Genomic DNA, 24,812 nt, shown 5'->3' on the forward strand with positions numbered 1-24,812 from the left:
TAGGTAACGGCCGTGGCGTGAATGAGCCGCCCTAAGAGAGCCCAGCGCTACCCGGCAGTTCTGTTGAACTGAAGGCAGCTCTGACTCCGCTGACTCCACGGCACACTTGACAACCGCTGGCGGCACACTAGTGTGCCGCGGCACAGCGGTTGAAAAACGCTGGTATAGACATTACAGAGGGCGGGTGCTATGGTCGGGGTGTAGGAGGGGAGGGGTCAGTGTCCAGGAAGCAGCCTGTGCCAATCATGCCTTACTTCCGCCTGTGCGTTCCACCATACTTCCGGTCTTTGCGTTCCACACACAGGAATTTAGTTTTCATTGCTGCAGCCACCCAGTGTCCGTCCGGTTGAGGTAGATGCTAGAATCAAGTGGTGCTAAGGGACCTTTTCCGTCTAGGGGAGGAGTTACGACATAAGGGGGAGGAGTGTCCGTCGTGATCAGGTAATGGCGTCTTACTATACAGGGGGAGCAGCCTGTGGTGTCCTGTTAGTATTGTTATACAGGGGGAGCGACCTGTAGTATCCTGTTACTATTCTTATACAGGAGGAGCAGCCTGTAATGTCCTGTTATAATTGTTATGCAGGGGGAGCAGCCTGTGGTGTCCTGTTCGTATTATTATACAGGAGGAGCAGCCTGTGGTGTCCTGTTAATATTATACAGGGGTGAGCAGCCTGTGGTGTCCTGTTCGTATTATTATACAGGAGGAGCAGCATGTGGTGTCCTGTTTGTATTATTATACAGGATGAGCAGCGTGTGGTGTGCTGTTAATATTATTATACAGGGGAGCAGCCTGTGGTGTCCTGTTTGTATTATTATACAGGATGAGCAGCGTGTGGTGTGCTGTTAATATTATTATACAGGGGAGCAGCCTGTGGTGTCCTGTTTGTATTATTATACAGGATGAGCAGCGTGTGGTGTGCTGTTAATATTATTATACAGGGGAGCAGCCTGTGTTGTCTTGTTAGTATTATTATACAGGGGAGCAGCCTGTGTTGTATTGTTAGTATTATTATACAGGAGGAGCAGCCTGTGGTGTCCTGTCACTATAGCAGCAGAGTAATAATAACAGTAATGAGTGGTCACCCTCCGCTGTACACCCAGATTTCCTGCTTTACTTCCCCTGTCCCCACATCTACACCCCTTCTGCTCTCCTGTGTAATTACCCCTGGTTATGAATCAAAGGGTCGCCCTCGATAAGGACAATGGGTTGACCGCTATTGGTCGACATGTGGAAAAGACGGACGCGGGACAGGTCAACACGTGAAAAGGTCGGCATACATTAAAATGTGTTTGGTGTCATTTTCTCCGTAACATCATCAGGACCCCAATTATTGCACCGCGTCCCCTTGTATTGCTCGCTGCGCTTCCCAGGTTACTATTCGCAGTCATAGTCCACGTGGATCGGAAAGTATGAAAAAGATAAAAATAAACTATAAAAATGTGAAGTCGAACTTTTCCGGTGTCAACCTTTTTCCCATGTCGACCAATAGTGGTCGCCCTATTGACTGCCACCCTACCATCCGGATCCCCTCTCCCCTCACCTCCCCCCCTATCTGTCTGACCTGGGTACAGTCACAAATCCTCTCGGGTTCTGGAATAAATATAATACAAAATCCCAACATCCCTAATTCATGTGTCTATAACTGATTCCTGTGCAGCAACTGGCACCAAGTACGTGTCTGGGAGGAATAAGACCCCGGCCATGGGAGGAGCATTGGGGTAACATTATACAGTACAGCGCTGTGTGACTCTGATGAGCTTTATGGGGCACAGGAACCTCTGACAGACGCTGACCAGGGATCTCTGGCTGTGGGGGCGTGGTCACGGAGTGTCATGTATCTTTGTTACATGTTTTCTATGTCGTGTGTTATATCTATTACATTTATTCCCAGACTCTCCAGCTGTGAGGAACCAGAGTCTTTATTACACGTCACACGTTCTGTATTCTCATCTATCACAAAGCATGGACATGGACGGAAGTCACAGGACTGAGAGGATAATAAATATCACCCTGGAGATCATCTACCTGCTGACTGGAGAGGTGATGGGATCTGGGAATGTCACAGTGACATCATTTATACCTATAGTAATAATACAGGGACATGACTGGGGAGGTGAGACGATCTGGAAGTGTCACAGTGACATCATTTATACCTATAGTAATAATACAGGGACATGACTGGAGAGGTGATGGGATCTGGGAGTGTCACAGTGACATCATTTATACCTATAGTAATAATACAGGGACATGACTGGGGAGGTGAGGGGATCTGGGAGTGTCACAGTGACCTCACTTATATCTATAGTAATAATACAGGGACATGACTAAGTAGGTGAGGGGATTTGGGAACATCACACTGACATCACTTATATCTATAGTAATAATACAGGGACATGACTGGGGAGGTGAGGGGATCTGGGAGCGTCACAGTTACATCATATATCTATTATAATAATACAGGGACATGACTGGGACAGTAAGGAGATCTTGGAGTATATGTATTCATAGTTGGTGTCTTCCCCAATACACAGGATTACACAGTAGTGAGGAAGACATTCGGTGAGTATGAGACACCCAGCAGCCGTCTCCGCATATCAGGAGGACTGAGCAGGACCCAGAGCCCCATCACGGTGCCTCAACCTCACTCACTGATACATGAGAGACACAATGACCAGAAAATCCTGGAACTCACCAACAAGATCATTCAGCTGCTGACTGGAGAGGTGACTGCTGGGAATGGGGCATTATACAGTAACACCAGGGGATGTGTCTGGGTGATGACTGGAGAGGTGACTGCTGAGAATGGGACATTATACAGTAACACCAGGGGACGTGTCTGGGTGATGACTGGAGAGGTGAATGCTGGGAATGGGACATTGTACAGTAACATCGGGGAATGTGTCTGGGTGATGACTGGAGAGGTGACTGCTGGGAATGGGACATTATACAGTAACACCAGGAGATGTGTCTGGGTGATGACTGGAGAGGTGACTGCTGGGAATGGGACATTATACAGTAACACCAGGGGATGTGTCTGGGTGATGACTGGATAGGTGACTGCTGGGAATGGGACATTATACAGTAACACCAGGGGATGTGTCTGGGTGATGACTGGAGAGGTGACTGCTGGGGATTTGGCATTATACAGTAACACCAGGGGATGTGTCTGGGTGATGACTGTAGAGGTGACTGCTGGGAATGGGACATTATACAGTAACACCAGGGGACGTGTCTGGGTGATGACTGGAGAGGTGACTCCTGGGAATGGGACATTATACAGTAACACCAGGGGACGTGTCTGGGTGATGACTGGAGAGGTGACTGCTGGGAATGGGACATTATACAGTAACACCAGGGATGTGTCTGGGTGATGACTGTATCACTGTGTGTGTCAGGCTCCTATAAGGTGTCAGGATGTCACTGTCTATGTCTCAATGCAGGATGGGGAGAATATAGAGGAACACAGGGGTCTGTACAAGGACGTGATGATGGAGAATCACCGGCCCCTCACATCACTGGGTAAGAGGAGACTGTCATGTATTTTACAGGGGAGAGCAGGTATGGGGGCCCCTATATACACACACCATCTGATAATCACATATATACACTGTACTCAGTCACTGTGTGTCTCCTACAGATGGGCCCAGTAACAGAGATACCCCAGAGAGATGTCCCCGTCCTTTGTATTCCCAGGACTGTACAGAGGAGAATCACAGGACCCCACAGGAGGATCAGGTAGGTGGGAGGAATACGTACGATTTACATGCACCCTCTATAAGGTGTTGTGGTATTATACTGTTTCACCTAAATTTAATCTGACTGTATGCAAATGTCATTATAGTGTGTTTTTTTTATTTTAGTTAGAACACCTGTCTAATATTAAAACAAGAGATACAGAGGGAGAAGAAGAGACGTATGTGACTGATATGATGGCAGAAGATATAGAGGGAGAAGAAGAGACGTATGTGACTGATATGAAGGCAGAAGATACAGAGGGAGAAGAAGAGACGTATGTGACTGATATGAAGGCAGAAGATATAGAGGGAGAAGAAGAGACGTATGTGACTGATATGAAGGCAGAAGATATAGAGGGAGAAGAAGAGACGTATGTGACTGATATGAAGGCAGAAGATATAGAGGGAGAAGAAGAGACGTATGTGACTGATATGAAGGCAGAAGATACAGAGGGAGAAGAAGAGACGTATGTGACTGATATAAAGGCAGAAGATATAGAGGGAGAAGAAGAGACGTATGTGACTGATATGAAGGCAGAAGATACAGAGGGAGAAGAAGAGACGTATGTGACTGATATGAAGGCAGAAGATATAGTGGGAGAAGAAGAGACGTATGTGACTGATATGAGGGCAGAAGATACAGAGGGAGAAGAAGAGACGTATGTGACTGATATAAAGGCAGAAGATATAGAGGGAGAAGAAGAGACGTATGTGACTGATATGATGGCAGAAGATATAGAGGGAGAAGAAGAGACGTATGTGACTGATATGAAGGCAGAAGATACAGAGGGAGAAGAAGAGACGTATGTGACTGATATGATGGCAGAAGATACAGAGGGAGAAGAAGAGACGTATGTGACTGATATGATGGCAGAAGATACAGAGGGAGAAGAAGAGACGTATGTGACTGATATGATGGCAGAAGATACAGAGGGAGAAGAGACGTATGTGACTGATATGAAGGCAGAAGATATAGAGGGAGAAGAAGAGACGTATGTGACTGATATGAAGGCAGAAGATATAGAGGGAGAAGAAGAGACGTATGTGACTGATATGAAGGCAGTATATACGGAGGGAGAAGTAGAGACGTATGTGACTGATATGAAGGCAGTAGATACGGAGGGAGAAGAAGAGACGTGTGTGAGGGGTGATCAGCTGTGTAAGGAGGAGGAAATCCCTACAGATATCAGCACAGGTGAGTAATAAACACTTTTCTCTGACGTCCTAGTGGATGCTAGGAACTCCGTAAGGACCATGGGGAATAGCGGCTCCGCAGGAGACTGGGCACAATTAAGAAAGCTTTAGTACTACCTGGTGTGCACTGGCTCCTCCCACTATGACCCTCCTCCAGACCTCAGTTAGAATCTTGTGCCCGGCCGAGCTGGATGCACACTAGGGGCTTTTCTTAGCTCCTAGAAAGAAAGTTTCTGTTAGGTTTTTTATTTTACAGTGAGACCTGCTGGCAACAGGCTCACTGCAGCGAGGGACTAAGGGGAGAAGATGCGAACCTACCTAAGTGGTGGTAGCTTGGGCTTCTTAGGCTACTGGACACCATTAGCTCCAGAGGGATCGACCGCAGGACCCGACCTTGGTGTTCGTTCCCGGAGCCGCGCCGCCGTTTCCCTTACAGAGCCAGAAGCATGAAGATGGTCCAGGAAAGCGGCGGCAGAAGACTTCAGTCTTCACCAAGGAAGCGCACAGCACTGCAGCTGTGCGCCATTGCTCCTCTTGTACACCTCACACTGCGGTCACTGATGGGTGCAGGGCGCTGGGGGGGGGGGGCGCCCTGAGGGCAATGATTACACACCTTGGCTGGCAAAATATACACCATATATAGCCCCAGGGGCTATATAGGTGTAGATTAATACCCCTGCCAGAGTTTTAAAAACGCGGGAGAAGTCTGCCGAAAAAGGGGCTTCTTCCCTCAGCACACTGGCGCCATTTCTCCCTCACAGCTCCGCTGGAAGGAAGCTCCCTGACTCTCCCCTGCAGTATACAGCTACAGAAGGGTAAAAAAGAGAGGGGGGGCACTCAATTTAGGCGCAGTATATGTAGATATATATATAGCAGCTATAAGGGATATAATTCAGTTAGTCCCTGTGTTATATAGCGCTCTGGTGTGTGCTGGCATACTCTCTCTCTGTCTCTCCAAAGGGCTTTGTGCGGTCCTGTCCTCTGTCAGAGCACTCCCTGTGTGTGTGTGGTGTGTCGGTACGGCTGTGTCGACATATTTGATGAGGAGACTTATGTGGAGGCGGAGCAGATACCTATAAATGTGATGTCACCCCCTGAGGGGCGGACACCTGAGTGGATGGACTTATGGAAGGAATTACGTAAAAGTGTCGACTCCTTACATAAAAAATTTGACGACATGCCAAATGCGGCACAGCCGGCTTCTCAACTCGTGCCTGCCCAGGCGTCTCAAAGGCCATCAGGGGCTCTAAAACGCCCGCTACCTCAGATGGCAGATACAGATGTCGACACGGATACCGATACCAGTGTCGATGACGAAGAGACGAATATAATGTCCAATAGGGCCACTCGTTACATGATTGAGGCAATGAAAAATGTTTTACACATTTCTGATGTTACCCCTGGTACCACAAAAAGGGTATTATGTTTGGGGAGAAAAAACTACCAGTGGTTTTTCCCCCTTCTGAAGAATTAAATGAAGTGTTTGAAGTAGCGTGGGCTTCCCCCGATAAAAAATTGGTAATTTCTAAAAGGTTACTTTCCCGCTAGAGGATATGTCACGTTGGGAGACACCCCCTAGGGTGGATAAAGCGCTCACACGCTTGTCAAAAAAGGTGGCACTACCTTCTCCGGATACGGCCGCCCTAAAGGAGCCTGCTGATAGAAAGCAGGAGGCTATCCTGAAGTCTGTATATACACACACAGGCATTATACTGAGACCGGCTATTGCTTCAGCATGGATGTGCAGTGCTGCAGCTGCGTGGTCAGATTCCCTGTCGGAAAATATTGACACCCTAGACAGGGACACTGTATTTCTAACCATAGAGCATATAAAAGACGCAGTCTTTTACATGACAGATGCACAGAGGGATATTTGCCGGCTGGCATCTAAAATAAGTGCAAACAGCCGGTTCCCAGGAGCAAAAGTCCTCCCCCGCTTCCTCCAAGTCCGCCGCATGACGGTGGGGCTCCACTGGCGGAGCCAGGTACGGTGGGGGCCCGTCTCAAAAATTTCAGCGATCAGTGGGCTCGCTCACAGGTGGACCCCTGGATCTTGCAAGTAGTATCTCAGGGGTACAAGCTGGAATTCAAGGCGTCTCCCCCTCGCTGTTTCCTCAAATCTGCCTCGCCGACAACTCCCTCAGGCAGGGAGGCTGTGCTAGAGGCAATTCACAAGCTGTATTCCCAGCAGGTGATAGTCAAGGTGCCCCTACTTCAACAAGGACGGGGTTACTATTCCACAATGTTTGTGGTACCGAAACCGGACGGTTCGGTGAGACCCATCTTAAATTTAAAATCCTTGAACACATATATCAAAAGATTCAAGTTCAAGATGGAATCGCTCAGGGTGGTTATTGCAAGCCTGGACGAGGGGGATTACATGGTATCCCTGGACATCAAGGATGCTTACCTGCATGTCCCCATTTACCATCCTCACCAGGAGTACCTCAGATTTGTGGTACAGGATTGTCATTACCAATTCCAGACGCTGCCGTTTGGCCTGTCCACGGCACCGAGGATATTTACCAAGGTAATGGCCGAAATGATGATACTCCTTCGCAAAAAGGGACTTTTAATTATCCCATACTTGGACGATCTCCTGATAAAGGCGAGGTCCAAGGAGCAGTTGTTGGCCGGGTAGCACTATCTCGGGAAGTGCTACAACAGCACGGTTGGATTCTGAACATTCCAAAGTCACAGCTGGTTCCTACGACACGTCTACTGTTCCTGGGGATGATTCTGGACACAGACCAGAAAAAAGTGTTTCTCCCGGAGGAGAAAGCCAAGGAGCTGTCATCTCTAGTCAGAGGCCTCCTGAAACCAAAACAGGTCTCGGTGCATCACTGCACGCGAGTCCTGGGAAAGATGGTAGCTTCCTACGAAGCAATTCCATTCGGCAGGTTCCATGCAAGAACTTTTCAGTGGGACCTGTTGGACAAGTGGTCCGGATCGCATCTCCAGATGCATCGGTTGATAACCCTGTCTACAAGGACCAGGGTGTCTCTGCTGTGGTGGCTGCAGAGTGCTCATCTTCAAGAGGGCCGCAGATTCGGCATACTGGACTGGGTCCTGGTGACCACGGATGCCAGCCTTCGAGGCTGGGGGGCAGTCACACAGGGAAGAAACTTCCAAGGACTATGGTCAAGCCAGGAGACTTCACATTTACAATGCCCTAAGTCAGGCAAGGCCACTGCTTCAAAACCAACCGGTACTGATTCAGTCAGACAACATCACGGCGGTCGCCCATGTAAACCGACAGGGTGGCACAAGAAGCAGGATGGCGATGGCAGAAGCCACAATGATTCTCCGATGGGCGGAAAATCACGTCTTAGCACTGTCGGCAGTGTTCATTCCGGGAGTGGACAACTGGGAAGCAGACTTCCTCAGCAGGCACGACCTCCACCCGGGAGAGTGGGGACTTCATCCAGAAGTTTTCCAAATGCTGGTAAACCGTTGGGAAAGGCCACAGGTGGACATGATGGCGTCCTGCCTCAACAAGAAGCTAAAAAGATATTGCGCCAGGTCAAGGGACCCTCAGGCTATAGCTGTGGACGCTCTAGTGACACCGTCGGTGTACCAGTCGGTTTATGTGTTCCCTCCTCTACCTCATACCAAAGGTACTGAGAATAATAAGAAGGCAAAGAGTAAGGACGATTCTCGTGGTTCCGGATTGGCCAAGAAGAGCTTGGTACCCAGAACTTCAAGAGATGCTATCAGAGGACCCTTGGCCTCTGCCGCTCAGACAGGATCTGTTACTACAGGGGCCCTGTCTGTTCCAAGACTTACCACGGCTGCGTTTGACGGCATGGCGGTTGAACACCGGATCCTAAAGGAAAAGGGCATTCCGGAGGAAGTAATTCCTACGCTGATTAAAGCTACGAAAGAAGTGACCGCAAACCATTATCACCGCATATGGCGAAAATATGTTGCTTGGTGTGAGGCCAGGAAGGCCCCAACAGAGGAATTTCAGCTGGGTCGATTTCTGCACTTCCTACAGTCAGGAGTGACTATGGGCCTAAAATTGGGTTCCATAAAGGTCCAGATTTCGGCTCTGTCGATTTTCTTCCAGAAAGAACTGGCTTCACTGCCTGAAGTTCAGACTTTTGTAAAGGGAGTGCTGCATATTCAGCCCCCTTTTGTGCCTCCAGTGGCACCTTGGGATCTCAACGTGGTGTTGGATTTCCTAAATTCACATTGGTTTGAACCACTAAAAACCGTGGATTTAAAATATCTCGCGTGGAAAGTGGTCATGCTATTGGCCTTGGCTTCGGCCAGGCATGTGTCAGAATTGGCGGCTTTGTCATGTAAAAGCCCTTATCTTATTTTCCATATGGATAGGGCAGAATTGAGGACTCGTCCACAGTTTCTCCCTAAGGTGGTATCAGCTTTTCATTTGAATCAACCTATTGTGGTGACTGCGGCTACTAGGGACTTGGAGGATTCCAAGTTGCTGGACGTCGTCAGGACCCTGAAAATTTATGTTTCCAGGACGGCTAGAGTTAGGAAGACTGATTCGCTATTTCTCCTGTATGCACCCAACAAGCTGGGTGCTCCTGCTTCGAAGCAGACTATTGCTCGCTGGATTTGTAGCACAATTCAGCTGGCGCATTCTGCGGCTGGACTGCCGCATCCTAAATCTGTAGAAGCCCATTCCACAATGAAGGTGGGCTCTTCTTGGGCGGCTGCCCGAGGGGTCTCGGCTTTACAACTTTGCCGAGCTGCTACTTGGTCGGGTGCAACCACTTTTACAAGTTTGATACCCTGGCTGAGGAGGACCTGGAGTTCTCTCATTCGGTGCTGCAGAGTCATCCGCACTCTCCCGCCCGTTTTGGGAGCTTTGGTATAATCCCCATGGTCCTTACGGAGTTCCCAGCATCCACTAAGACGTCAGAGAAAATAAAATTTTACTCACCGGTAAATCTATTTCTCGTAGTCCGTTGTGGATGCTGGGCGCCCGTCCCAAGTGCGGATTGTCTGCAATACTTGTACATAGTTATTGTAAACTAAAGGGTTATTGTTGAGCCATCTGTTGAGAGGCTCAGTTATATTTCATACTGTTAACTGGGTATATTATCACGAGTTATACGGTGTGATTGGTGTGGCTGGTATGAGTCTTACCCGGGATTCAAAATCCTTCCTTATTGTGTCAGCTCTTCCGGGCACAGTATGCTAACTGAGGTCTGGAGGAGGGTCATAGTGGGAGGAGCCAGTGCACACCAGGTAGTACTAAAGCTTTCTTAATTGTGCCCAGTCTCCTGCGGAGCCACTATTCCCCATGGTCCTTACGGAGTTCCCAGCATCGACTACGGACTGCGAGAAATAGATTTACCAGTGAGTAAAATCTTATTATTACAGATAAGAGTCACATATTCTCCTTCCTCAGTCAATACAGCAATCTCTTATACTACACCCTCCTCTGTCCGTACAAACTAATGAGCGAAGTATATTTCTCTGACGTCCTAGTGGATGCTGGGAACTCCATAAGGACCATGGGGAATAGACGGGCTCCGCAGGAGACTGGGCACTCTAAAAGAAAGATTAGGTACTATCTGGTGTGCACTGGCTCCTCCCTCTATGCCCCTTCTCCAGACCTCAGTTAGAATCTGTGCCCGGCCAGAGCTGGGTGCTCCTAGTGGGCTCTACTGAGCTTGCTTGTAAAGAAAGCAGGAAGCAATCCTGAAGTCTGAGTATACACACTCGGGTACTATATTGAGACCTGCTATTGCTTCAGCATGGATGTGTAGTGCTGCAGCAGCATGGACTGATACCCTGTCAGACAACATTGATTCCCTCGACAGGGATACTATTTTGCTAACCATAGAACATATAAAAGACGTCGTCTTATATATGCGGGATGCACAGAGGGACATTTGCCTGCTGGCATCTAGAAGTAATGCAATGTCCATTTCTGCCAGGAGAGTATTATGGACTCGGCAGTGGACAGGTGATGCTGATTCTAAAAAACACATGGAGGTTTTGCCTTATAAGGGTGAGGAATTGTTTGGGGACTGTCTCTTGGACCTCGTATCCACAGCAACAGCTGGGAAGTCGACTTTTTTTCCTCTGGTTCCCTCACAGCCTAAGAAAGCACTGTATTATCAAATGCAGTCCTTTTGGCCTCAGAAAGGCAAGCGGGTCAGAGGCGCATCCTTTCTGCCCAGAGGCAAGGGTAGCGGAAAGAAGCTGCACCAGGCAGCCAGTTCCCAGGAACAAAAATCCTGCCCCGCTTCCACTAACAGGGATGGGGTTACTTTTCCACAATGTTTGTGGTACCGAAACCAGACGGTTCGGTGAGACCCATTTTGAATTTAAAATCCTTGAACACTTATATAAGGAAGTTCAAGTTCAAAATGGAATCGCTCAGAGCGGTTATTGCAAGCCTGGAAGAGGGGGATTTTATGGTGTCGCTGGACATCAAGGATGCTTACTTGCATGTCCCCATTTACCCACCTCATCAGGAGTACCTCAGGTTTGTGGTACAGGACTGTCATTACCAATTCCAGACGTTGCCGTTTGGCCTGTCCATGGCACCGAGGGTATTTACCAAGGTAATGGCCGAAATGATGATACACCTTCGGAAGAAGGGAGTTATAATTATCCCGTACTTGGACGATCTCCTTATAAAGGCGAGGTCCAGGGAGCAGTTGTTGGTCAGCGTAGCACTCTCTCAGGAGTTGTTGCAACAGCACGGCTGGATTCTGAATATCCCAAAGTCGCAGCTGATTCCTGCGACGCGTCTGCTTTTCCTGGGCATGATTCTGGACACAGAACAGAAGAAGGTGTTTCTCCCGGTGGAGAAGGCCCAGGAATTGTCATCTCTGGTCAGGGACCTCCTGAAACCAAAACAGGTGTCGGTGCATCATTGCACGCGAGTCCTGGGAAAGATGGTGGCTTCTTACGAAGCAATTCCCTTTGGCAGGTTACATGCAAGGACCTTTCAGTGGGATCTGTTAGACAAATGGTCCGGATCGCATCTTCAGATGCATCGGTTGATCACCCTGTCCCCGAGGGCCAGGGTGTCTGCTGTGGTGGCTGCAGAGTGCTCAACTTCTCGAGGGCCGCAGATTCGGCATACAGGATTGGGTCTTGGTAACCACGGATGCAAGCCTCCGAGGATGGGGGGCAGTCACTCAGGGAAGAAACTTCCAGGGACAGTGGTCAAGTCAGGAGACTTCACTACACATAAATATACTGGAACTAAGGGCCATTTACAACGCCCTGAGTCAAGCAGAGCCCCTGCTTCAAAACCAACCAGTGCTGATTCAGTCAGACAACATCACGGCGGTCGCCCATGTAAACCGCCAGGGCGGCACAAGAAGCAGGATGGCGATGGCAGAAGCCACAATGATTCTTCGATGGGCAGAGAATCACTTGCTAGCACTGTCAGCAGTGTTCATTCCGGGAGTGGACAACTGGGAAGCAGATTTCCTCAGCAGGCACGACCTCCACCCGGGAGAGTGGGGACTTCATCCAGAAGTCTTCACACAGATTGTAAATCGTTGGGAACTGCCACAGGTGGACATGATGGCGTCCCGCCTCAACAAAAAGCTAAAAAAATATTGCGCCAGGTCAAGGGACCCTCAGGCGATAGCTGTGGACGCACTAGTGACACCGTGGGTGTACCAGTCGGTTTATGTGTTCCCTCCTCTTCCTCTCATACCCAAGGTACTGAGGATATTAAGAAAGAGAGGAGTAAGAACAATACTCATCGTTCCGGATTGGCCAAGAAGAACTTGGTACCCAGAACTACAAGAAATGATCTCAGAGGACCCATGGCCTCTGCCTCTCAGACAGGACCTGTTCCAAGACTTACCGCAGCTGCGTTTGACGGCATGGCGGTTGAATGCCGGATCCTAGCGGAAAAGGGCATTCCAGATGAAGTGATTCCTACGCTGATAAAAGCTAGAAAGGATGTGACAGCAAAGCATTATCACCACATATGGCGGAAATATGTTGCTTGGTGTGAGGCCAGGAAGGCCCCAACAGAGGAATTCCAGCTGGGTCGATTTCTGCACTTCCTACAGTCAGGGGTGACTATGGGCCTAAAATTGGGGTCCATAAAGGTCCAGATTTCGGCCCTATCTATTTTCTTTCAAAAAGAACTGGCTTCACTGCCTGAAGTTCAGACGTTTGTTAAGGGAGTGCTGCATATTCAGCCCCCTTTTGTACCTCCAGTGGCACCTTGGGATCTTAACGTTGTGTTGGATTTCCTGAAATCCCACTGATTTGAGCCACTTAGGACCGTGGAGCTGAAATACCTCACATGGAAAGTGGTCATGCTATTGGCCTTAGCTTCGACTAGGCGTGTGTCAGAATTGGCGGCTTTGTCATGTAAAAGCCCTTATCTGATCTTCCATATGGACAGGGCAGAATTGAGGACTCGTCCCCAATTTCTCCCGAAGGTGGTATCAGCGTTTCATTTGAACCAACCTATTGTGGTACCGGCGGCTACTCGGGACTTGGAGTACTCCAAGTTACTTGATGTAGTCAGGGCTTTGAAGATCTACGTAGCCAGGATGGCTGGAGTCCGGAAAACTGACTCGCTGTTTATCCTGCATGCACTCAACAAGCTGGGTGCTCCTGCTTCAAAGCAAACTATTGCGCGTTGGATCTGTAACACGATTCAGCAGGCTCATTCTGCGGCAGGATTGCCGCATCCAAAATCAGTGAAAGCCCACTCCACAAGGAAGGTGGGTTCTTCTTGGGCGGCTGCCCGAGGGGTCTCGGTATTACAGCTTTGCCGAGCTGCTACTTGGTCGGGTTCAAACACATTTGCAAAATTCTACAAGTTTGATACCCTGGCTAAGGAGGACCTTGTGTTTGCCCATTCGGTGCTGCAGAGTCATCCGCACTCTCCCGCCCGTTTGGAGGCTTTGGTATAATCCCCATGGTCCTTACGGAGTTCCCAGCATCCACTAGGACGTCAGAGAAAATAAGAATTTACTCACCGGTAATTCTATTTCTCGTAGTCCGTAGTGGATGCTGGGCGCCGTCCCAAGTGCAGACTCTCTGCAATACATGTATATAGTTATTGCTTAACTAAAGGTTTATTGTTATGAGCCATCCGTTGAATGAGGCTCAGTTATTGTTCATACTGTTAACTGGGTATGGTTATCACAAGTTGTACGGTGTGATTGGTGTGGCTGGTATGAGTCTTACCCTGGATTCCAAATCCTTTCCTTGTAATGTCAGCTCTTCCGGGCACAGTTTCCTTAACTGAGGTCTGGAGGAGGGGCATAGAGGGAGGAGCCAGTGCACACCAGATAGTACCTAATCTTTCTTTTAGAGTGCCCAGTCTCCTGCGGAGCCCGTCTATTCCCCATGGTCCTTACGGAGTTCCCAGCATCCACTACGGACTACGAGAAATAGAATTACCGGTGAGTAAATTCTTATTTTTCCCAGTGGGGTAGTCAGGAGCCATCAGCCCCTATTATACTCCTGCTCTCCCCTTCACATCATGTCACTGTGTGTCACCAGCAGCCATGCTATGTACTATAATATATTATGATAGATAGATATTTTTTTATATGTGTATATATATATATATATATATATATATAGTGGAACAAACGAGGCGGCACTCGGAGACTTTCACTTCTAAAATATAATTGGTGCAAATAGTGCAAAAGGTCACATCTGATGTGACCTTTTGCACTATTTGCACCAATTATATTTTAGAAGTGAAAGTCTCTGAGTGCCACCTCGTTTGTTCCACTGCATACCACCGGTTCCCGGTTGGGGAGGGCACCAGAGCAGTTCGAGCCCAGCATTGGACTCTGTGGAGTGCCGGAGTAGCTATACCTTCTATATATATATATCGTTTGAAAAAGGAATAGATCAGTGCGCTTCTCCCAGTCCAATATTTCTGTACCCTGATGTAGTCCACAGGGTTCCATGAAGTCCAATGTAGGGTTTATAGCCTCAATCTCATACACTCCACTTCTTTGGGTGGCTGCTCAGTTCCTCAAATTGCTACTAGGTAGATAGCCAAAGAATCTGTTAACAAGAGGGAGAGGAAGAAGCGCCTATGGTGTAGTAATTCTTTTCAGGGTGCCCACACCCACCAATAATAAACTGCGTACCAGATTGTGACTTGAATTACAGCATATCAATCCACTGCTTCATATACTAATATCCGGATCTGATCGTAGCAGCAAATTTGCTGCTACGATCAGACTGATTGCTAGTGTGGCTGCTGACCTTTACTGTATATCTGTCAGTTTTGTGGGTGTTATATATCCTCAATGCTGGTGCAAGGCAGAGAGGGATCGGATTGTATATCACTTTAGCAAGCTTACAGTGAATGTGGTCACAAATTGTGTAGTTAACACCATACAGGTGTGTGATTACCATGTCTAAGAGAGGCAAGGGTTAGGAGGATACACTCTCCACAGCAGCACCAACATTAATATCATGTTTGTCATGCAAAGCAGGGTTAACCTCTCAAGATCTGGTACAAAATGGATTATGTGTTATAGCTTCCACCAAAGCCTCCATAGTAATCCAAGGCAGGCACAGGTTCTGTCAGAACCTCCATGGGCTTCTTTTACACAAACATTATCCAATATTGCTGAGCGGATTATACCAGCTCCCATACCAGGGATATGTTACCCAATTAACCCTTACATGCAACATTCTCCCTGGGTCTTATCAGATCCAGTCCAGGAATCTGCAGCCTTTCAACAAAAACAGGCTGAAAGGCCTGTGGAAGTAAATCACACTGACATGAAACAACAGTCTTCACAGTCTACACAGGTTTCAGAAGGGGACACTTCGGAGGATGAGGATGATTCATTGCATTCTGGGTCTGTATACAGAGATGAGGATGAAGGTCCCAGCTTGGTAGATGTACCTGAGCTAATTAATGCTATGAAAGCCATTCTATCCTTAGAGGAGGCACCTGTGTTTAAATGTCCCAAAACGGTCAGAACTGAATTTCCGGAGACAGAACAGCTGACGGAAATCATGCAAGATGCTTGCGTCACACCCAGTAAGAAGTTCAGAATTCCTAAAAAATTGAATTTTCATTATCCTCTTCTGGATGGGGATTGTTTGAAAAGGGAAGTGGCTCCCAAAGTAGATACGCATGTCATTCGGTTGGTGCGTAAATCTACATTACCCCTGCCTTCAACATCATTAAGTGATGTAACGGATAGAAAAATAGTTTTCGAAAAACTGATTTTTCCTTGTCAGGGGCAGTTGTTAGGCCAGCCATGGCTTCAGCCTGGATGGTGAAAGCAGTGGCGGCCTGGGCTGATGCATTAGAAGACGATCTGTCATTGGCGTCTAGAGAACAAAAGTCCCATATTGCACATATTAAACAATCAGATGTCTTTATGGAAGAAGCAGCCTTGGATATGGGTACTATAGCTTCTCAAGCATCAGCCTCTGCAGTAGCAGCACGCAGAGCTGTCTGGCTACGTACATGGACGGCTGACTCAGAGTCCAAAAAAGGACTAGAGATTTTGCCTTTTACTGGAGATATCCTTTTGGTAAATAGTTAAACAATATTCTGGCGTCAGAAGCAGACTGTAAGAAAGTGACGTTTCCTTCTACCTACAAGTCTAAACCTAGGTTTCCAGCTTTTCAGTCCTTTTGGACCCAAGGAAAAGCGAAAAGGAAAGGGTTACGGCAAACAGTCCCAATCGGATAAGTCTGTAAAGAGTAAAAAGCATTGGGCTACCAGAGGGCCTTCTTCCAAACAAGAAGATAATCCATCAGCCTCTGTACATTGCTGCATTCATCTTTCCCTACTTTCTGGATGCACTGTACATTTGGGTGCCTCGTTTTTATATGGAGACTTTACGTTCCATTATCTTGGACGTGGAGCCGGGGGCCCTAGATATCCAGGATGCTTACCTGCGTGTACCTATAGCAGGGATGGGGAACTTTGGGCCCTCCAGCTGATGTTGAACTACACATCCCATCATGCCCCTCATCAGTTTTTGCATGGCCAAATAGCAAAAACTGTGGCAAAGCATGCTGGTATGTGTAGTTCAACAACAGCTGGAGGGCCAAAGGTTCCCCATCCCTGACCTATAGCACTGTTCCATCAGTGCTATCTCAGGTTTGCCATGCTTCGGCAACATTTTCAGTTTCAGGCTCTACCGTTTGGACTGGCTACAGCTCCAAGAGTGTTTACCAAAATGATGGTGGTGATGGCGGCTTATCTCCGTCGTCTGGGGACAAGAATTTTCCCATACTCTCCAGGGCCATCTGCAATTGACAATAGGCTGTTTACAAAGCCACAGCTGGCTCATAAATTGGGCGGTCATCCCTGGTTCCGTCTCAACGCATGATGCCCCTGGGGGCTGTATTGTATTCCAGGCTTCTGAGACTTTTTCTACCTCTGAACAGAATATCCACAATACAGACAAGGATTCAGTAGCTACTACACAATCAAAGAGTATCCATTCAGGCAGCAATGTGAGTGATGGAATCTATGGTGTCAACATTCGACAGGGTGGAATATGCTCAATTCCACTCGAGGCCCCTTCAACGTCTGATTCTTTTCAGATGGAATGGGCTACATCAGATGATAAAACTCAGACTATGGTCTTTCCTCAGGAAGTACGGAGGTCGTTAGCCTGGTGGCTACAGACATCCCATCTGGACAAAGGGCAACCCTTTTGGATCTCGGAGTGGGAGGTTCTGACAACGGACGCAAGTCTTCAGGGCTGGGGATCCATGTCAGAAAAGTGCTAATTCCAAGTGCAGTGGACCAAGGAAGAAAGTTGCCTGCCGATAAATATATTGGAACTTCGGGCCATATACTGTATATGGCATTCACTCAGGCAAATGACATTCTTCAAAGAAAACCGGTTCAGATTCTCTTGAACAATGCAACGGCAGTAGCGTACCTCAATCATCAGGGAGGAACTCGCAGCCAAATGGCAATGAAGGAGGTAAGCCGCACGTTAAGGTGGGCAGCCCTTCATCATCCAGATCCTGAGCAGAGTGTCCATCGGTGCTTGGATAGTGGCCTGTTAGGACTTTGGGAGTGTATGGATCCTATAAGTAAGAAGGTCCGCGGCAGAAGCCTTCGGTGAAAGTTTCTGAATGAGGTCCGTGGCATAATCATAAAGCTCAGCATTTGTAACAGAATCCGGAATGCCCATTATTCTGATATTATTTCTCTGAGAGCATTCTTCTAAATCAATGACTTTATCACGAATAGAGACCATGTCTTCCTGAAGGGTGTCATGTGCTAAATTATCAGATCTTTGTGAGACGCAGCAATCTCTTTCATCTTAGTCTGTACGAGTGCCAATCTCACTGATATCGGACCTCAAAGCCTGAATATTAGAGTTAAGTTCTGAGGTTATTTCAGTCCTTTAATGTAGATAACATAGAATGTATAGAGCGTAGAGTAACAGGACCATCTAGAGTGTCTTAAGACGTCTTCAGCCATTACAGCTGGGCTGTGCGACTGACAAGAAGAAGCAGATGATGTTGTAGCGGTCTCAGAAGGGCCACCTGAATTAGAGGTACCAAAGAGATGGATAGGTGGGGCCAATTTGGTACCTTTTAACCTTTTTTGAAGGCATGGTAAGCTGGCTACAAAGAGACAGACCTCTCAGAGATAGGAAAATACAAACAATCTATAAATAAAAGGAGCAGTAGTACGCTGTCAGGAGGATGCATCAAGATGACTCCATTCAAAATGACATTCTTAGTCTGGGTGACTGGTCTATCCGAGCCCAAATATCAAGTAAACAGGATGTAATGCAACTCAAATAACACAGTAATGAGCGAGAAATTCCACTAGAGGTCAGCGTGATCACAGACGTGAAGTACTCAGCACAGAGAGACACAAATGGCAAAATATATTCAGTGAATAAATCCACAAAATAATATACTGTGAGGTTGTAATCAGAGTGTAATGAGCTGTACTCAGAAGATGCTTGATAGTGGGCTCTGCATGTAGACTGAGAGGAAGTAGATTATAGTGGTACCATATAAATAGAAGGTAGTTTCACCTCCAGGCAAATGCTTCAATTTAGTGTAGTGACCCCGGTCCAGTCGTCAGGACACTTATTTATCAGCTTATATCAATTTTATTGAAGGCAGAAGGCAAAGCATGCGATGGCCGGGCACCAGGATCCAAAATGGCAGCCACCTCACTTCCCAATATCACTGCCGGGCTCCGGTGACTGTGGGCAGCCCGTATTTTGTCCCCAACAGTAGAGGGAGCTGTGCACCTGTGTGAGCGGGAGAGCAAGTGCTCCTGCCTGAGCAAAAGCGCCTCCAAGTCAAGTGTCCGGAGCGTGCAGGAAAGACTGGGCACACTTAGCCACAGAATACAGCCCGTGGCTTCAGCGGCGTCACTAGGCTGCAGCAGTGAACAATGCCCAGAGGGAGCTGAGCGAGCTGCTTTAGGGCAGGAAGAGTGGGGGACTTAATAGATTGGGTCTTGGTCCCAGCGGTGGCTGAGAGCTGTCAGGTAGGGTAGATAAGAAGCCACTTAGTGAGGAGAGCTCCAGAAAGCACGTCTGGATAGATCACGCCCACGCCCCTCCTTATTTATTATTTATATACTTACAGGGTGACGGGTTTGGTACATCCCTGCAAAGGCAGATCCAATCTCTTTCTCATCAGACTCTGCTGTGTTCCCTGCACTCTCACTCAGATGTTCACTGCTTTCAGAAGCACACACATGAGAAGCAGAAGTATGGAGGCAGCTGTATAGATTCTGATATGTAATTCTCTGTATCATACCGTACACACATCATCCTTATTACTAATGAGAGTAAAGAGGTAAGACACTGATGATGGGGGTGTAAGAGTGGACTATAACCTAGCAGATGTATGATGATTGCAGGGTATTTTATGGTGTATTGCATGTAAAGTACCTTGTTCCACACCTACTCTGCTGTAGCAATGTACCTTATAATAGGATTTTAATTACGTACCAGTAACTCCTTTTCTCGTAGTCCGTAGAGGATGCTGGGGTTCCATTTAGTACCATGGGGTATAGACGAGTCCCTTGGGAGCCATGGGCACTTTAAGAGTTTAATAGTGTGGGCTGGCTCCTCCCTCTATGCCCCTCCTACCAGACTCGGTCTAGAAACTGTGCCCGAGGAGACGGACATACTTCAAGAGAAGGAAATACACAGATAGTGGCGAGATTTACACCAGCTCACACATACGCAAAGAACCCAAGCCAACTAGCTTGAAACAATTCAGCAACGGCTGAACAACAATACTTAACCAAGTAACGATGCAGTACTAAACCTAGTAACAATGCAGAGTAGATTTTTGGACACTGCAGGCCTGCCGTAGAATAAGCATGCTGGATAGTAAACCTGATCCAGCGAGAAATCGTCTGCTTAGAAGCAGGACACCCAACCTTGTTGGGATCATAAAGGACAAATAGAGCGTCCGAATTCTGTGACGAGAAGTTCTCTTCAAATAAATTTTCAAAGCCCTCACAACATCCAAGTACTTTGAGGTGATTGAGGAGTCGGTAGCCACTGGCACCACAATAGGTTGATATGAAAAGCTGATACAACCTTTGGAAGAAATTGCTGAGGCGTTCTGAGCTCAGCTCTATCCTCATGGAAAATCAAGTAGGGCTCTTGCATGACAATGCCCCCAATTCTGACACACGTCGAGCAGTTGCCAATGCCAACAGTGTGACCGCCTTCCAAGTAAGAAACTTGACGTCCACCTCTTGTAAAGGCTGGAACCAATCCGATTGCAGTAACTGCAGCACCACATTAAGATCACAAGGTGCTGTAGGAGGCCCAAAGGGTGGTTGGATGTGCAGAACCCCTTTTAAGAAAGTCTGAACCTCATGGAGCACATCCAATTGTTTCTGGAAGAAAATGGACAAGGACAAAATCTGTACCTTTATAGAGACCAAGCGTAGGTCCACATTCACGCCTGTTTGCAGAAAGAGGAGAATTCGTCCCAGTTGAAACTCCACCGTAGGAAATTTCTTGGATTCACACCAAAACGCATACTTTTTTCCAAATCTGATGGTAATGTTTAGACGTTACTTCCTTTACTGGCCTGTATCAGGGTAGGAATTACCTTTTTCAGAATGCCCTTCCGAGCTATGGTCTGGCGTTCAACCTCCATGCGTAGCTGCAGTTAGTCTTCATAGGCGAATGACCCCTGTAGTAGAAGGTCCTCGCGAAGAGGAAGAGGCCTCGGATCCTCCAGCAGTAATTCCAGAAGATCCGCGTACCAACCCCGTCTTGGCCAGTCCGGAGCAATGAGGATCGCCTGAACTCTTGTTCTTTTTATTAGTTTGAGAATCCTTGGGATGAGTGGAAGTGGAGGGAACACAAACACCGATTGGAACACCCACGGAGTTACCAGGGCGTCCACCACCACTGCTTGTGGATATCTCGACCTGGAACAGTACCTCCAAAGCTTCTTGTTGAGGCAGGAGGCCATCATGTCTATCTGAGGTACACCTCATCGACTTGTTACCTCTGCGAACACCTCTGGGTGGAGGCCCCATTCTCCTGGATGGAGATCGTGTCTGCTGAGGAAATCCGCTTCCCAGTTGTCCACTCCCGGTATGAAGAGATGTATGCAGTGAGAAAATGGTGCTGATGAGTGCTGGATCCACTCTGAGGAGAAGTGCCGCCCCCTATAATGGCGCGTTCTCCGGCACTTAGTTGATTATACTGGCCTGATATATTTTATAGCTAACAGCGGTATTAGCCCCTGATAGCTATAGTTGACCAGTGTAGGGTGATTGTGCTGGCCCAGGACGCCCCTCACAGCATCGTACACAGTGTGCCACTGAGCCTTAAGGAGCGCAGCCTGTCAGAGCTCTTGTGCCGCCATTCCCGCCGGCGACCCGCTTCCCGGGCCGCCGGCGCTGTACTCCCCACTCTTCATTCTTCTGGCTCTGTTGGAGGTGGCAGTCGTGCTGCAGGAGTGAGCGGTTGCCTCATGGGCTTGAGATCAGCACCCTCAGGAGCTCAGTGTCCTGTCAGCGGAGATAGAGAACCATTAACTTCGGTTTCTTCTCCCCCCCCCCCCCCCCACCCCCTAAGTCCCACGAAGCAGGAAGGCTGTTGCCAGCAGCCTTCCTGTATCCTAAACTCTTAGAACAACAATAAAACTAGAAAAACTCCTAGGAGCTCCCCTAGCTGTGACCGGCTCTTCCAGGCACATTTTCTAAATGGAGTCTGGTAGGAGGGGCATAGAGGGAGGAGCCAGCCCACACTGTGAAACTCTTAAAGTGCCCATGGCTCCCAAGGTACTAAATAACCCCAGCATCCTCTCGGACGTGAGAGAAATAAGGGTGAGTAACACATGTGCAGGCTTACCAGCGTATGAGCACACACATAAAGGAATGCTACCTTACCAATGCTTCCAGGAGTAACGTTAGGAGACATTTCTCTTATCCATCAGCTCATATGACTGATGTTAATGTTCATCTAGAATCTCCAATTCATACGATATGTTCCCCATCCATAGTTTTACATTGGTGCTGACATAAGACTTGGCGAGTGACTACATCTCCATTTATACTTCATGGTTAGTTACCAGTACAAGAGAGAGATATATCTACGTCTTATTATAATAGTACATTTGTTATTGTGAGTGTTCTCAGGAGGGTGGACACAATGATAGCCTGAGACACAATATTATAAAGCCTTCATTAAAAGTTATGTTTTATTATACACACACATTTACAATTAAGTGTCCCATAGAGTTGTCTTCTCCTATTGTTTACAAGATTAATATTGTTACAGAAAATGTCCCATTTCCATAATGTATTTTATTTCCAGCAGATGGACACACAAGCAGGAACATCTCAGAAGGACATCTAATGTTATCCCCGGATTGTGAAAAAAAAGATAATGACAGTAGACCGGATTCTCCAGGAGATAACCCTATTACCCCAATTATACATCCAGCTCTATCAGCTGATCCCTCTGATCCTGGGAAATGTTCTCCTGATCACTCTGACATTGGTGCATCTGTTACAGCTCTGATAGTAGATACAGTGTTTCCCTGTTCTATAGATGCCAAATGTTTTACACAGAACACAAACCTTATTACCCATCAATCAGCTAAGGCAGGTGAGAGGCCATTTCCATGTTCTGAGTGTGGTAAGTGTTTTCCATACAAATCAGTTCTTGTTAATCATCAGAGAAGTCACACAGGTGAGAAGCCATTTTCTTGCTCTGAGTGCGTGAAATGTTTTACCCTGAAATCAAATCTTGTTACACATCAGATAAGTCACACAGGTGAGAATCCATTTCCATGTTCTGAGTGTGGGAAATGTTTTGAATCCAAATCAGCTCTTGTTAGACATCAGAGAAGTCACACAGGTGAGAATCCATTTTCTTGCTCTGAGTGTGGAAAATGTTTTACACGGAAATCAGCTCTTGTTACACATCAACGAAGTCACACCGGTGTGAAGCCATTTTCCTGTTCTGAATGTGGGAAATGTTTTATAAGTAAACTATATCTTGTTAGACATCAGATAATTCACACAGGTGAGAAGCCATTTTCTTGCTCTGAGTGCGGGAAATGTTTTACCCTGAAACATAATCTTGTTATACATCAGAGAAGTCACACAGGTGAGAAGCCATTTTCTTGCTCTGAGTGCGGGAAATGTTTTACCCTGAAACATAATCTTGTTACACATCAGAGAATTCACACAGGTGAGAATCAATTTCCATGTTCTGAATGTGGGAAAGGTTTTACCCGGAAATGGCTACTTGTTACACATCAGAGAATTCACACAGGTGAGAATCCATTTTCTTGCTCTGAGTGTGGAAAATGTTTTACACGGAAATCAGCTCTTGTTACACATCAGAGAATTCACACAGGTGAGAATCAATTTCCATGTTCTGAATGTGGGAAATGTTTTACCCGGAAATGGCTACTTGTTAAACATCAGATAATTCACACAGGTGAGAAGCCATTTTCTTGCTCTGAGTGCGGGAAATGTTTTACCCTGAAATATAATCTTGTTACACATCAGAGAAGTCACACAGGTGAGAAGCCATTTTCTTGCTCTGAGTGCGGGAAATGTTTTACCCTGAAATCAAATCTTGTTACACATCAGAGAAGTCACACAGGTGAGAAGCCATTTGCTTGCTCTGAGTGCGGGAAATGTTTTACCCTGAAACATAATCTTGTTATACATCAGAGAAGTCACACAGGTGAGAATCAATTTCCATGTTCTGAATGTGGGAAATGTTTTACCCAGAAATGGCAACTTGTTACACATCAGAGAATTCACACGGGTGAGAAGCCATTTTCTTGCTCTGAGTGTGGGAAATGTTTTTCACAGAAATCACAACTTGTTACACATCAGAGAAGTCACACAGGTGTGAGGCCATTTCCATGTTCTGAGAAATAAATCAGCTCTTGTTGCACACAATAGATATCACTCAGGTGAGGAACCATTTTATTCTTCTGGAGTATACTTATCATTGCCATGTAACGTTCTTCAAGGTTCTTATCCTATCTCCCATGCTTTTTGCAATACACGTGCTACCACTGGGTGAAACAGACGTCATGTCCTCGTTTACCACTGCTATGCCGATGACCGGTCGCTCTGGGTACTGAGAACCCAATACCAATCCTAAATGTCTAGTTGAGCTCCAGGTGTGGGTGATGCCAGTTGGCTCTGACTCCGTCCTAGTGTAACAGTTTCATATGATAGAAGCTCACGACAAAGGGCAGGGCTACAGCTCAGCTTTGCCTACCAACCAGACTTACACTTGGGGGTTCAGAGTTACAAAATGCTGATCCTGTGCGGAATCTTGGTGTCCTGGATGGTGGAGTGACACATAGACATCAGGTATCAGCCACAATCAGATCCTCATTAGAGGAACATAGCCAGACTCCAGCACTTATTTCTCTGACGTCCTAGTGGATGCTGGGAACTCCGAAAGGAC

General features: G+C 47.3%; 1 protein-coding gene and 1 long non-coding RNA gene across 2 annotated transcripts; both read left to right on the plus strand.

Moving 5' to 3' along the window:
- The first annotated feature begins 332 nt into the window (after nt 1–332).
- On the plus strand, nt 333–2,719 carry LOC134993042 (uncharacterized). Its single transcript, XR_010196940.1, has 3 exons — nt 333–441; nt 1,893–2,041; nt 2,533–2,719. It is a non-coding gene; the product is annotated as an uncharacterized LOC134993042 (long non-coding RNA).
- Nucleotides 2,720–4,226: 1,507 nt separating this feature from the next.
- On the plus strand, nt 4,227–24,812 carry LOC134993043 (oocyte zinc finger protein XlCOF6-like). The gene is made up of 2 exons (XM_063950836.1): nt 4,227–4,930; nt 22,689–24,812. The coding sequence occupies exons 1-2, from the start codon at nt 4,264–4,266 to the stop codon at nt 24,269–24,271; spliced, it is 2,250 nt and encodes a 749-aa protein (XP_063806906.1). The 5' UTR covers nt 4,227–4,263; the 3' UTR covers nt 24,272–24,812.

This window comes from Pseudophryne corroboree, unplaced genomic scaffold, assembly GCF_028390025.1.
Source record: "Pseudophryne corroboree isolate aPseCor3 unplaced genomic scaffold, aPseCor3.hap2 scaffold_1240, whole genome shotgun sequence".
In the NCBI taxonomy this organism is placed as follows: Eukaryota; Metazoa; Chordata; class Amphibia; order Anura; family Myobatrachidae; genus Pseudophryne; species Pseudophryne corroboree.

Coding starts and splice junctions, on each gene's coding strand:
- LOC134993043 (XM_063950836.1), top strand. CDS start 4,264: ATGAAGGCAGAAGATACAGAGGGAGAAGAAGAGACGTATGTGACTGAT. Junction 4,931..22,688: donor CCCTACAGATATCAGCACAG/GTGAGTAATAAA, acceptor TATTTCCAGCAG/ATGGACACACAAGCAGGAAC.